Genomic DNA, 15,450 nt, shown 5'->3' on the forward strand with positions numbered 1-15,450 from the left:
TAGTGTGCTGCTGTAAGAGCTTAGAAATGGCACATGTTGTAAACCTAAATCTGTAGGGTTTAAAGCTGGTCCCAGCTTGACATTCTCTATCTCTGTAGCTTTTACTGTCATCATGCAGGGTGACAGTGAGTCCATACAAAGACTATATACACTAAGACTATATGTGGTGCTTGTTTACTGTATATGCACTTAGGTTCTATAGCCTATGTTGGGCATTATTTATGAGTATGACCTTCATCTAGACACACTCCGTGCTATTTTTCTCATGGTGGGAATTCCATGGGTCAATCATGTGCTTAGCGTGACGCATGGGGTCAGTTTGGTATTGGTTTCAGTCTAGACTCTTAATGGAGCTATTTCCGATGGATTTTCTATAGCTTGCTCAACATGCATTTTTTGAGGAAAATCCATTAGGCCTAATAGACAGGTTGCGTGTGTGTGTGTGGGTGTGCACGCTCCTTGTCCAAGAGGTGTATTATGGATACGTTTGATTGTCAAGTCTGTTTCCTTGAATTGACAATCAAACTGATCCAATCAAGCCTAGAGTTTGGTCCCCATGGCTCTCCTCCACCCAGCTAGCCATAGAGCCATGTCCACAGTTCAGCTTGGCTGCTAACTCCTCCATGTTTCACAGTCTAATTAGTATTGGCTTATCCCTCAGACCAATCCCGGCTGGTAGATCCTCCCAGGCCCCAGCCAGCCAGGTCACCATGGAGACCGATATTGAACACTACTATACTCTACTGTAAACAACTCTCACCTTCCTGACCCATCTAGTGGAAAGCGAGCGAGAGGGAGGGAGTTTGCTGTGCACAGCTTTAAAGATGGAATCCGCATTAGGGGGAACAGCAGCATTGTTTTTGTGGACCAAACGGAGGGGAGCTGCGCCCAGCAGCTTGCAGCGGTCGTTGTTTGCAGTAACTTCTTTGTTGTTGTAATATCCCAAACGGACGTGGCGTTTGACCATTTTAAGGATTCCAGCTTTAAGTGCTTTCTCCACTGAGATGTATATTTTTTAGGTATTTTAGTTCTGCACAGGAACTGCGTAGTTGTTTTTGATTTGTTGTTAAATGTAAATATTGTTTCAGGATGAATGAAAATCCATATTTTGTATGTTCTTCTTTCTGTATTTCCGTAACGTTTTTATTTTTTTATTTTTTTTAAGTGTTCAGCAAAGAACCTGAAGAACATATCTGAGTTGTTTTACTACGCCCAAAAGGCTGTCCTGCACCCCACTGGCCCTTTATACTGTCCAGAGGAGAAACAGGTAAAGAGTGAAGAAGCCCTGTTGACAGAATGCTACAGAAATAAGAGTTGTTCATAAAGTCTCACATTTACATTGCGGCCACCTGTGTCATTACACTGTTGATTGGACTTGATCCCCAGATGAAGCCTGCTTGCATCAAAGCGCTGACACGCATCTTCAAGGTGTCAGACCTGGACAACGATGGGATTCTCAATGATAACGAGCTCAACTTCTTCCAGGTGAGTATTCAACTCTCTGTGACTCTTGACTCCTACAGAAGCACAGCGCACGTTTTTACAGCACCAACAAGTTCACTAGCCCTTTTTTCATTCAGGTGAGGGGTTCAAATAGTTATTTCAGTGATTTCCTTGTCAGCTTTGGTGATGTGTGTGTGTGTGTGCAGAGGACATGCTTCAATGCCCCACTGGTATCCCAGGCCCTGGAGGATGTGAAGAACGTTGTGAGGAAGAATATGATCGATGGTGTGTGTGACAACGGCCTCACTCTCAAAGGTATGCTCTATTGACAAAGGGAGGGAGCGAAGACGATGAACTTCCTGTTGATCCAAATGTGTGTCCTTTTCTGTTTCTTTGCCATCTCAGTCCTGCATTTCTTATAAAACTAGTCGCACCTTTCTGAAGCACCATGTTCGAGCATGTTGGGGTATGTTTGAATAATGTCCCCGTGTTCCACCTTCCGAACACACACACTGTAGTTGACCTATACCATGGTGGTGGTCCTCAGGGTTCCTGTTCCTCCACACCCTCTTCATCCAGAGGGGGAGACATGAGACCACCTGGACGGTCCTCAGGAGGTTCGGCTACGATGACGACCTGGAACTCCACCAGGACTACCTGTTCCCACTCACGTGAGTGTGCTGCCTGTTTCTACACATCCACTACAACCTGTTCCTCCAGGGTGTACTGCCTGTTTCTACACATCCCGCTACAACCTGTTCCTCCAGGGTGTACTGCCTGTTTCTACACATCCACTACAACCTGTTCCTCCAGGGTGTACTGCCTGTTTCTACACATCCACTACAACCTGTTCTTCCTTTAGGCACAGATATTGACTGTTCCGTGTGCTTAGTTCATCATGCTTTTATTGCCTTGGTCTTCCTCAGGGACAATCTGAGCCTCAGACTTCCAATAAGTAATAATAAATACCTATCAACATGCAGAAATACACTTTGGCTTGACCCAGTACAACAAAAGATGTCTGTCTCCCTTCTTTCAGATTGAGATGGGTCACTAAGCCCCAGTACAGTCAGGATTAACATCCATCCCCCTTCTGGCTCTGACCTCCGTTACCCACAAGTCTCTCGCTCTATCTCTCCCCCCTGCAGAGCGTTCATTGAGGACGCCATAATTTAATCTGTGTCCTTATTTATCTCGTAATCTCTGCAGGATTCTCCATCTGACGTGTGTGTGTTCCCCACCTCTACTGTACCTCCAGGTTGAAAGTACCTCCAGACTGCACCACTGAGCTGAATCACAATGCCTACCTCTTCCTCCAGAGTGTCTTTGACAAACATGACAAGGTATTGACCTTGTCTGTGGTAAATGATACCATTGGATTTGGAGCCAACATTTCAGACTAACAAAAGTCAAACTGTTTCTGAACCCTGCTGGCAGTGAGTGAGTGGTCAAGCTAGTGTGTGTCCTTATGCTCTAGATGCCAATGACCCGTGAGGTGTGTGTTTTTTTCAGGACCGGGACTGTGCCCTGTCCCCAGAGGAGCTGAAGGACCTGTTTGACGTGTTCCCCTACATGCCCTGGGGTCCCGACGTCAACAACACGGTGTGCACCAATGACGAAGGCTGGATCACCTACCAGGGCTACCTGTCCCAGTGGACGTAGGTTACCACCACACGCACAAACAGACCGATGCAGACACACACACACACACCTTAACCCGCACAGACCGACACACCTGAAAACACAGACAGACGGACACACCTGAAGACACAGACGGACGGACGGACGGACGGACACACCACGGACCGACACACCTGACACACACACCACACCTGAAGAACACACACAGACACACACACACCTGAAGACACACACACACACCTGAAGACACAGATGGACGGACACACCTGAAGACACAGACAGACGGACACACCTGAAGACACAGACAGACGGACACACCTGAAGACACGGACGGACGGACAGACCGACACACCTGAACACACACAGACGGACAGATCGACACGCACACAAATCAAATCAAATGTTATCGGTCTCATACACATAGTTAGCAGATGTTATTGCCAGTGTAGCAAAATGCTTGTGCTTCTAGTTCTGACAGTGCAGTAATATCGAACAATTCCACAACAACTACCTAATACACACAAATCTAACATGAATATATGCATATAAATATATGGATAAGCGATGATCGAGCAGCACAGGCAAGATGCAAGGTCCTTTGCTGTTGTTCTGGGATTGATTTGCACTTTTCACACCAAAGTACGTTCATCTCTAGGAGACAGAACGCGTCTCCTTCCTGAGCGGTATGACGGCTGTGTGGTCCAATGGTGTTTATACTTGCGTACTATTGTTTGTACAGATGAACATGGTACCTTCAGGCATTTGGAAATTACTCCCAAGAATGAACCAGACTTGTGGAGGTCTACAATTTTTTTTTTTGAGGTCTTTGCTGATTTCTTTTGATTTTCCCATGTCAAGCAAAGAGGCACTGAGTTTGAAGGTAGGCCTTGGAATACATCTACAGGTACATCTCCAATTGACTCAAATGATGTCAATTAGGATATCAGAAGCTTCTAAAGCCATGACATTTCCTTGAATATTCCAAGCTGTTTAAAGGCACAGTCAACCTAGTGTATGTAAACTTCTGACCCACTGGAATTGTAATACAGTGAATTATAAGTGAAATAATCTGTCTGTAAACAATTGTTGGAGAAATGACTTGTGTCATGCACAAAGTAGATGTCCTAACCGACTTGCCAAAACTCTAGTTTGTTAAAGTGGCCAATGATTTCAAGTCTATGAAGTAGAGGTCGACCGATTAATCGGAATGGCCGATTTAATTAGGGCCGATTTCAAGTTTTCAACAACCACCCGAGCCACTGCCTGTTCACCCCGCTATCATCCAGAAGGCGAGGTCAGTACAGGTGCATCAAAGCGGGCACTAAGAGACTGAAAAACAGCTTCTATCTCAAGGCCATCAGACTGTTAAACAGCCATCACTAACATTGAGTGGTTGCTGCTGTCATGTCTTTGGCTATGCCGGATTAAGTGATATGACATGCTATTCTATAAAATAATTTCTCCGTAATTACTATTACCTGATTGAGCTAATCATGTAAAGGTAATTAACTAGAGAGTTGGGCACCACAAAATAATATTTATAGAGCTGTTATCTTCCGAATAAACTCTTAAAGACCTAGTAATATTTTACATCAATATCAGTCAATATTAATCGTCATCTTAATTCAGTCTCATCTGAAAGTTGTAAATACTTGAATCAGCAATACAAAATTGGGTTTAATTATTTACTTACTAAATACCTAACTAATCATACAGAATTACACATACACATAATTAAATCATAACTTGATTACAAATTACGTCATAAAGGAAAACATCCCTAGCCGGCGGAACAGGAATGACCGCTTGTTACACAAAGGAAAAGGGCTGGGTTTGAGTGAAAGAGCGAGAAGACTGAGGGACACAGGGAGAAGCTGTGCTATCATAAATACAGTATCTAATGCATTCTAAATTACCGGCCATTTGGAAAGAGAAATGCAATGAATATTTACTCTGAACTGCGCTTCGGTAGGTTGGTGGTAGATGGAAGGCCGTGTTGCCAAACCGAGTCCTTTGAAGAATGTCTCTGGTGGTCAATTGGATACGTTGTAGTAGCGTCGTTGGGTGATAGATGGGATACTCTGTACCTTCCTAACCCTCGTTTGCATCTGCTGTTGCTAACTTAACAGCTAGGAGGTATCACTTCTGTAGTGATTAAGAGTTCAAAGTTCATACCATTCGCAACCAAAGCTCACACTGATGTTGGCTTCGTTCTGTAGTTATTATCTGAACCATTCTGACATCGGACCGTCGTCCTACATCCTCGGAACAGGAGGTTATATTGTCGTCAAGGGCTTATATAGGAAGGGAGATGAGGGCGTGTTTGAAAAGTTTTATAGCCTACGTCCCTTCACAGGGGCGGGCCACTGATTGAGCAGAGCCCTAGCTTATGAAAACACAAATCTCACATTTTAGAAGCTAAAATCACATTTCATCCCATCACGAATAATTTCATATTCAAACGTTTAAATTGAACAACAATTCCATGTGAATCCGATAACTCTGATGTGTAGACTTTCCACTGTAGAGTTTGTCATCTGATCATTGATGAGAATGTCTCAGATGACAACCGAACTGACATCATATTCATTAAGTACGACCGCATATGTTCCATTGGTCAGATTACCAGAATATAGTTCATTTCCCCCCCACCTTCTGATGTTCCCCGAATCTCTGTTAACCAAGGTGTTTGCAAATGTAACCTCAGTAGGGTAGAGAGAGGAAAAAGGGGGAAAGAGGTATTTATGACTGTCATAAACCTACCCCCCAGGCCAACGTCATGACACCGCTGACATACTGACTCATCTCTAGCCACTTTAATAATAAATAAATGGATGTATTAAATGCATAAATGTAGCCACTTTAAACAATGACACTTTATAGAATGTTTACATACCCTACATTACTCATCGCATATGTATATACTGTACTCTATACCATCTACTGCATCTTGCCTATGCCGTTCGGCCATCGCTCATTCTTATATTTTTATGTACATATTCTTATTCATTCCTTTACACTTGTGTGTATAAGGTAGATGATGTGAAATTGTTAGGTTAGATTACTTGTTAGATATTACTGCACGGTCAGAACTAGAAGCACGAGCATTTCGCTACACTCGCATTAACATCTGCTAACCATGTGTATGTGAGAAATAAGATTTGATTTGACACGAGAGATGTACTACTGTGTCAAATGCACAAAGTGCATCTAAACAATTGAAGTCTGAATGGACCCCCAAGACAGTGTTTCTTACAGTGTATGACAGTTTCCATTCACTCCTCTGTGTTTCCCTGTGCCCAGGTTGACCACCTACCTGGATGTCCAGCGCTGCCTGGAGTACCTGGGTTACCTTGGTTACTCCATCATCTCTGAGCAGGAGTCCCAGGCAGTGGCCATCACAGGTGGGAGAACAGCCCGTTGTCATGGCAACTGAGGCGCCCACTAGATTAGATATGAGCAGAGACCTATAGATATGGCCCTGAATGTGGGACAGTATATATTACGGTGCTATCACTCTGTTATTAGTGCGCCCGCGCAGGACTCTCGTTGTAGGTGAACCTGGCCTGAGTGCAATCGCAGCCACGTATTGTGGTAATACGGTCGAGTAAACGTTGTTCGACTGGAACCTTGTTGTATTTGAGTTAACCCTTATAGAAGATGACTTCTACCAAAGTTAGCGGTGACCTCTAGTCTACAGCCAACCTGGAAACATTGTGCGTTACAACTTCGTGTTGTATTGACTTCTATCTAGAGAGCGGGGACGAAGTTCCAAGTACTGAAACCACATTCTGCACAGGACTAAAGACATCCACAGCATATAAAGCATTCATTCATATACGTTCATTTGCTGTGGAAACTCAACAGTGTGTGTGTGTGTGTCCTCTCCGCTCTACAGTGACGAGGGACAAGAAGATTGACCTGCAGAAGAAGCAGACCCAGCGCAGTGTGTTCCGCTGTAACGTCTTCGGGGACAGCGGCAGTGGCAAAAGTGGCTTCCTGCAAGCCTTCCTCGGAAGAAACCTCACGGTCAGTGTCAACATTTAATTCATTCTCTCAAAGACTAAGTCGGTGGCAAGGAAAACTTCCCTGGATGGAAGAAATATTTGAACAACTCCACGCCACTCCAAATACTTTAGTCTACTGCCTGTTTAAAACCTTTTGGAATTCCTCTTGGTATTGGTTAACTCTTTGTGTTTTGAAGTTTCCCCTCCCCTCACTTTTTTTCTCTCAGCGTCAAAACACTGTTAGCGAAGAGCACATGTCCTACTATGCTATCAGCACAGCATATGTGTATGGTCAGGAGAAATACCTACTGGTGAGTCGTCTGTTTGGCCTTGCTCTTAATCGAATTAGATGGTGTTTATTTGTCCACAGCTTTTCAGCCGAAACATTGTGTGCACGTGTGTGTCTGTGTGTGTTCATTAAGTTCTTCCGTTTGGTTTCCTCTCCCTCAGCTCCACGAGGTCTTCCCGGACTTTGACGTCCTCTCGGACACTGACCTGGCTTGTGACATTGTGTGTCTGGTGTACGACGCCAGCAACCCCCACTCCTTCGAGTACTGCGCCAGAGTCTTCAAGGTAGGTGCCGTTCACAACCAATACCCTGTTTGTCTATTTAGTAGTTCAAGATGGCTACCCAATACTATTCTAATCTACCACTGAATTAAAGTTCATGTTTTTAAAGCGGAAACCATCTTATTGCCAAATGTTACCAACATGTGCTTCTCTGTAGCGGTTAGAACTTTTCATGGTCTTTTAAAAAAGTATAAATGGAAAACGACAGTGTCCCATAACAATGTCCCTCTTCCTTTTGCAGCAGTACTTCATGGACACCAAGACGCCGTGCATGATGATCGCTGCCAAGTCGGACCTCCAGGAGGCCAAGCAGCTCTACGCCCTCACCCCTCTGGAGTTCTGTAGGAAGCACAAGATGCCCCCTCCGCAGGCCTTCACCTGCAACACGGCAGACGCACCCTGCAAAGACATCTACACCAAACTCACCACCATGGCCATGCACCCGTGAGTAGTGGGGGCGCTCTGTTGTGTTAGGCCCCGTGTCGAGCCTTATAAAATCCCTTGCTCAAACCCTAAAGCTCTACCTTAAGACCTTAAACCCTCTCCACAATCCCTAAAAAAAAATCCCTAAATCCTTTCAAATATTTTAAGACCCCATCTCATGCTGTAAAACCCATTGCCCCAAAACCCCACCTCAAGCTCCAAAACTACCCCTAAGCTGTTAAGTTCTACCTCATCCCTCACTTCCCAAATTGGTGCCACTTCACATTTGAAATATAGAGACTCTGAACTCTTGGGGTGAACAGTGTCCACTATCTTGGTTAGACATGGTGGTTAATGTGGTTAATATGGTGGATTCTATTTGCCATTAGCTGCTACTGTATGTTTACTGCCCTTCTCCCACTACTCTCTCTGTCAGGCTGTTGTCCACACTGATCACCTCTCTGTCACAGTGGACTGGACTCATCTGAACTGTACTCCTCAGAACTGTAGCCAACACATGAGGGACAGCATCAACGTATCACATACTTAATCTAGTGCATTTTGATTTAATATATAGACCTCTAACTCTGTGGTGGCATAAGGACATATAACAATGTTGAAAATGATCCAAAGTGGCTATTTGGAGATTACGAACCCCAACAGTGTGAGGTGAAGATTACAATGGATCAGACTTGTGGTCATGCTCTCCCGTTTGTTTAATTAGACAATTATCCTCCTCTCTTCCTGGGTGGGTGCTCTTGGTTTTTAACCCGATAAGGGATAAGCTCTATGGACCAAAGAGCTCAAACCTTCTGGTGGCACCGGTCTTTGTTCTAACGCTCTCGTCTTCTTCTTTGTGTGTGTGTGTGTGTGTGTGTGTGTGTGTGTGTGTGTGTGTGTGTGGGTGGGTGCACCTCTGTCTCTCTCCTTAGTCACGCTCGGCTGCGCTGTATGTGTACCTGTAACAGGTGCACCTTCTGCCACCTGCAGAACTTCATCAACTCAGAGCTGGTGCAGACGGTGAAGGCCAAGCTCTACACCGCTATTCTCAGCAGGTCCTTACTCTTTCAGAGACCTTCCAACTCTTCTGTTTCACAATCCTCCTTTACGTTATTCCTCCTCTTCTTCTTCGCTTTTACGTTATTATTCTTCGCTTGCCGTTTCATTTTTTTGTATCTCTCTCTCTCGCCTTCACACTCTTCTGTTTCACAATCCTCCTCTTCATATTTACACTCTTCTTCATTTGCTGTTCGTCGCCTCTGTTTTGACCCTGTTTGGGCGTTTTTCTCGTGGATTTTGTGCTGTGGGTTGTCATAAACCACTGTTTGTTTTCCTGTAAATCTTCATGACGTCTCACTCTTATTCTTTTTGCCTCATCCCAACGTTCCCCGATTCTGAGTCCCTTGAGTCCTCTCTGTCACTTGTTTTACCATCTTGTTCTGTTCCAACCTTGTTCGTTATGTTCCTCTTCGTTAATGAATAATGAATATGTGGTCTAAATAATGCGCATTTCTAGTGTCTCATCTGTTCATCCTGTTGGACGCTCATCTTTTGGCATCTTTAGTTGTGATTAGTACATAGGACTGTACGGAGGTTCAAAGTCACGCTGTTTTGAGTGAACTCCTACATACAGTGCATTCAAAAAGCATTTCAGACCCCTTGACTTTTTCCACATTTTTTTAAATGTTACAGCCTTATTCTAAAATTTATTAAATTGATGAGGGGAGAAAAAAAACAATCTACACACAATAGATTTAACATTTTTGCAAATGTTTAAAAAATATCAACCTGAAATATCACATTTACATAAATAGTCAGGCCCTTTTACTCAGTATTTTGTTGAAGCACCTTTGTCAGCCATTACAGCCTTGAGTCTTCTTGGGTATGATGCTACAAGCTTGGCACACCTGTATTTGGGGAGTTTCTCCCATTCTTCTCTGCAGATCCTCTCAAGCTCTGTCAGGTTGGATGTGGAGTGTCGCTGCACAGCTATTTTCAGGTCTCTCCAGAGATTTTCGATCAGGTTAAAGTCTGGGCTCTGGCTGGGCCACTGAAGGACATTCAGAGACTTGTCCCGAAGCCACTCCTGCGTTGTCTTGGCTGTGTGCTTAGGGTTGCTGACCTGTTGGAAGGTGAACCTTTGCCCCAGTCTGAGGTCCCGAGCGCTCTGGAGACGATTTTCATCAAAGATCTCTCTGTACTTTGCTCTGTTCATCTTTGCCTCAACTTGACTAGTCTCGCAATCCCTGCAACTGAAAAACATCCCCACAGCATGATGCTGCCACCACCACCATGCTTCACTGTAGGGATGGTGCCTCCAGACGTGACACTTGGCGTTCAGGCCAAATAGTTCAATCTTGGTTTCATCAGACCAGAGAATCTTGTTTCCCATGGTCTGACAGTCCTTTAGGTGCCTTTTGGAAAATTCCAAGCGGGCTGTCGTGTCTTACTGAGGAGTGGCTTCCGTCAGGCCACTCTACCATAAAGGCCTGATAGGTAGTCGTGCTGCAGAGATGGTTGTCCTTCTGGAAGGTTCTCCCATCTCCACAGTGGAACTCTGGAATTCTGTCAGTGAACATCGGGTTCTTGGTCACTTCCCTGACCAAGGCCCTTCTCCCCCGATTGCTCAGTTTGTTTGGGCGGCCAGCTCCAGGAAGAGTCTTGGTGGTTCCAAACTTCTTCCATTTAAGAATGATGGAGGCCACTGTGTTCTTGGACCTTCCATGCTGCAGATATTTTTTGGTACCCTTCCCCAGATCTGTGCCTCGACACAATCCTGTCTCGGAACTCTACGGACAATTTCTTCGACCTCGTGGCTTGGTTTTGCTCTGACCTGCATTTTCAACTTTGGGACCTTAGACAGGTGTGTGCCTTTCCAAATCATGTCCAATCAATTGAATTTACCTCAGATAAGATTGAATTTACCTCTGCAATCAAGTTGTAGAAACAACTCAAGGATGATCAATGGAAACAGGATGCACCTGAGCTCAATTTCAAGTATCATAGCAAATGGTCTGAATACTTATGTAAATAAGGTATTTCTGTTTTAAATCTTTTAATACATTTGCAAAAAATGTTTAAAAAAAAAAAATGTTTTTGCTTTGTCATTATGTGTAGATTGAGGTTTTTTTTTAAATACAAAAATAAATTATATTTTAGAATAAGGCTGTAATGTAACAAAATGTGAAAAAATGGAAGGGGCCTGAAAACTTTCCGAATGCACTGTAGCGTGTATCATGATCTGTGTAAGCAGAGAGGTTATGTAAAAGCATTACATATTGTTGCTTAGTTGTCTCTGCCAACTCTGACCTATGTGCTCGCACTCTGTTTATTTCTCTCTCTCGCTCTCTCTCTCTTCTGTATATCTCTCTCTTCTGTGTATCTCTCTCTCTCTTCTGTGTATCTCTCTCTCTTTTCTGTGTATCTCTCTCTCTCTTCTGTGTATCTCTCTCTCTCTTCTGTGTATCTCTCTCTCTCTTCTGTGTATCTCTCTCTCTCTTCTGTGTATCTCTCTCTCTCTTCTGTGTATCTCTCTCTCTCTTCTGTGTATCTCTCTCTCTCTTCTGTATATCTCTCTCTCTCTTCTGTGTATCTCTCTCTTCTGTGTATCTCTCTCTCTCTTCTGTGTATCTCTCTGTATCTCTCTCTCTCTTCTGTGTATCTCTCTGTGTATCTCTCTCTCTCTTCTGTGTATCTCTGTGTATCTCTCTGTGTATCTCTCTCTCTCTTCTGTGTATCTCTCTGTGTATCTCTCTCTCTCTTCTGTGTATCTCTCTCTCTTCTGTGTATCTCTCTCTCTCTTCTGTGTATCTCTCTCTCTCTTCTGTGTATCTCTCTCTCTCTTCTGTGTATCTCTCTCTCTCTTCTGTGTATCTCTCTCTCTCTCTGTGTATCTCTCTCTCTCTCTTCTGTGTATCTCTCTCTCTCTCTTCTGTGTATCTCTCTCTCTCTCTTCTGTGTATCTCTCTCTCTCTCTTCTGTGTATCTCTCTCTCTCTCTGTGTATCTCTCTCTCTCTCTTTCTGTGTATCTCTCTCTCTCTCTTCTGTGTATCTCTCTCTCTCTCTTCTGTGTATCTCTCTCTCTCTCTCTTCTGTGTATCTCTCTCTCTCTCTCTTCTGTGTATCTCTCTCTCTCTTCTGTGTATCTCTCTCTCTTCTGTGTATCTCTCTCTCTCTCTTCTGTGTATCTCTCTCTCTCTCTTCTGTGTATCTCTATCTCTCTCTTCTGTGTATCTCTCTCTCTCTCTTCTGTGTATCTCTCTCTCTCTCTTCTGTGTATCTCTCTCTCTCTTCTGTGTATCTCTCTCTCTCTTCTGTGTATCTCTCTCTCTCTTCTGTGTATCTCTCTCTCTCTCTTCTGTGTATCTCTCTCTCTCTCTTCTGTGTATCTCTCTCTCTCTCTCCTCAGACATGTGACACAGGCTGACTTGAAGAGCTCCACCTTCTGGTTGAGAGTGAGCGCGGGAGCCACTGTGTTCGCCGTGCTGGGATTCGCCATGTACAGAGTGCTGCTCAAACAACGGTGATCCACCCACCACCGTGCAAATCTAACCTCTGCGATACTTGTACCCAAATCTGTTTGTGCTTTTTTGCCAACTACTAGGTCTATAAGTGAAAAGCTAGGATTCACTCCAGTCTCCCATTGACATCAATACATGACTAAGTGAAAATTCAACTTAGGATCTGCCCCATAGGATTTTGGAGTTGGCAGGACCGCACAAACAGATCTGGGACCAGGCTAAACCTTGTACCCTCTCCCAATAAATATCTCTGTACGGTTATAAAACATCCAGTATGTCCCCATGTGATGAGGGGGAAAAAGCTAACTTTATTTAGTTTTACACCTAGAGATTTCACAAGAAAATGACTGCTATTGTTCTTTATTTTGGTGTCTGCGCACTCAGTATGTCTATATATAATATTTATATTCAAAATGTGATTATATAAGTACTGATGAAGCTCGTGATTTCTTCTCTTTGCGCAATATATATATATATATAACATTTTTGGGGGGGATACATGTGTGGATTGAAATGGTGAAACAACTATCTTAATCAGTTGAAGTAATGGTGAAACAACTCGATCTTAATCAGTTGAAGTAAGGGTAGTGTAATGGGAATGCAAAAGAACCAATACCATACACAACAACATGCTTTAAAACAAATACTGAAGCAATGTGTAAATAACGTGTGTGTATATATAACTATATAACTGCTTGTATGTTTGTTTTATTTGAACAAACGGGACATTATGAAGTTCATGTGCTGAAGCTATAATGGTACAACAAAGCCACATTCGATACTATAAAGGGATTCGCTTTCACTCCGTTATTTAGTCGTTTCTAATATCCTCAAACCTGTTCAGTAAAGGCTGTTCTGTTATTAAAAGGTTGTTCTTTAGTTTGCCTTCCAGGGCCAGAAGCTTGGTGGCACACTTACACATTTTGTAAGGCTGAATCAGCCCATGTTCAATCAATGGATGTTCTGGTTGGGATGCCTGCGCCGTATGTCTGAGCCTTACCCCTAGAACTCAGTAAGGCAGAAGTATCCTCTGTGGCCCTCACATGGCTTCCTGTATGGGTATGGACCACCCAGGTGGTGTGTGTGTGTGTGTGTGTGTGTGTGTGTGGCATGCATGTCAAATCAAACGGTGTGTGTTGGGCATGCATGTCAAAATTGTGTGTGCTTGCTATGTGAGGCTGTACAGTTATATTTGCAGGAGCTGTATTTGCATGCGTTGCTTTTTTCTGATCATCATCCAATATTGTTATATCAAATATACTGTTATTATGAAGCCAACATTCCTCACAATGGTACTATTCCAATTATCCAAATGTTATCCAGCACCTCCAACTCCCAGAACATTAGGACAATTGTGTTTCACATTTTGCCTTTCCAATGTAAATAATAAATAAATCCACTTTAATCCTGTGTCAAGAATGTTTTTATTGCATTTGGGATCCATCCTTTTTCCCCCATAATGCACTTTATATAAAAAGCAGCAGTTGATGCACATCCAAATAGTCAAGAGGTGCTGGCAAACGGAGAGGTACATTTTAAATAAAGTCGCATAATATATACGCTTCCAATGATTTATTGGGTATCGCTAACGTTTTCGGGAACAGTGCCTCCCTCAGAGCACGTTATGCAAGTCATCCGCAGACTGCAGAAGTGATTGGTGAAATTTTGGCTAGAGTGTGTTGTCGTCTTGAGGTCATTTCATTTCAGGTCCTCACTACATTGGTCAGGGAAGGAGGCAGCCGGTGATGTCATTCCCCCTGATTCTTACTCCCAAAGTTCACGTGAAGGATGAGGTAATGTGATGTAACTGTTGGTCTGCCTGTGGACACATGGTGGCAGTATTGTCATAATGATTCCAATATCCACAAGACAGCACAGACTACACCACCACGGCTACCTAATAACAATATTCAGGGCCCAAACGGGTCCCTCGGGGACAGATTTAACTCGTCTCTCTCTAATGATCCCCACCAGACTGCATAAAATTGCCTGTTAAGCCATGAAGATTATTCCCTAGGGCCTAACCGATTGGTCTGTTTATTTTCACTGTGTGTGTGTGCATGTGTGAGAGAGATGCAAATACATGGAACGCAGAGCCTTAACAGTGTACGTGTGAGTGAGTACATGTGTGTCTAGCAGGTCATATGTTCCTGTTTTCACCAGTTTACACCTACACAGACAGCTGCTACTCACATTCTGAGACGGCGTTGATAAGCATTCCTCTCCCGTGGGCTGTTCCACTTTCAGAGCTGATGCCATTTGACCTGTGAAAGTTGACACGTGAATGATTCACCCAGTTAGGTCATTTAAATTGGCGGTTCCCCTCCTGCAGGCGGGCCAATGGTTTGAATCACTCACTGGTGACATGGGGGATGTGGATACTATGATTGTCTCCAAGTGTCGCTGTAACTCATGAGCAACATATGACTAAGTGTCTGACTGGCCAAATTGCATAGATTTCAACATGTGCAACCAGCAGGGGATTGAAATGCTTTCCTCATGGTTTAGTTAAGCCATGGCTATCAGACGGTGATACTCAAGTGAGCATGATCTAAGTAGACGTTTGACTGGAAACCACAGCAGTGTTAGGCTAAAGTAATAGGAAAAGTAATTAGAAATAGAGACCCCACATTCAGTATACTTATAGAGTAGTTGCGATGTGGTTCTGGGTGATGAGATTAGTTTAATTGTCATCTCACACATGGTAATTGTACAGTTGACTGCAGATGGCATCCCAACAGCTTAGCCCTCTCTCGGAGGAAGCGTTTCGAGGCCAGTTGAGGACTGTATGGTTGGTAGTATAGTATTTCGCTGTTAAAACATTGTTGGCTGCAGTTTCATCCAA

General features: G+C 43.7%; 1 protein-coding gene across 3 annotated transcripts in view; it reads left to right on the forward strand.

The window, feature by feature from the left end:
* Positions 1-14,015, forward strand: part of LOC112230294 (mitochondrial Rho GTPase 1-A) — a 31,480-nt gene extending 17,465 nt beyond the window's left edge. Inside the window, exons 8-20 of one of the 3 annotated variants that reach the window (XM_024396528.2) lie at positions 1,166-1,267; positions 1,387-1,485; positions 1,650-1,758; positions 1,991-2,114; positions 2,702-2,786; positions 2,956-3,101; positions 6,388-6,488; positions 6,983-7,113; positions 7,319-7,402; positions 7,542-7,664; positions 7,906-8,105; positions 9,017-9,139; positions 12,494-14,015. In XM_024396528.2, the coding sequence (XP_024252296.1) occupies positions 1,166-1,267; positions 1,387-1,485; positions 1,650-1,758; positions 1,991-2,114; positions 2,702-2,786; positions 2,956-3,101; positions 6,388-6,488; positions 6,983-7,113; positions 7,319-7,402; positions 7,542-7,664; positions 7,906-8,105; positions 9,017-9,139; positions 12,494-12,611 (1,545 nt within the window). In that variant the 3' untranslated portion in view covers positions 12,612-14,015. Of the gene's footprint in view, positions 1-1,165; positions 1,268-1,386; positions 1,486-1,649; positions 1,759-1,990; positions 2,115-2,701; positions 2,787-2,955; positions 3,102-6,387; positions 6,489-6,982; positions 7,114-7,318; positions 7,403-7,541; positions 7,665-7,902; positions 8,106-9,016; positions 9,140-12,493 lie in introns of all 3 variants that reach the window. The other 2 variants (XM_024396527.2, XM_024396529.2) reach the window with 2 other exon arrangements.
* The last annotated feature ends 1,435 nt before the right edge of the window (positions 14,016-15,450 follow it).

Source organism: Oncorhynchus tshawytscha, linkage group LG32 (assembly GCF_018296145.1).
Source record: "Oncorhynchus tshawytscha isolate Ot180627B linkage group LG32, Otsh_v2.0, whole genome shotgun sequence".
Taxonomy (NCBI): Eukaryota; Metazoa; Chordata; class Actinopteri; order Salmoniformes; family Salmonidae; genus Oncorhynchus; species Oncorhynchus tshawytscha.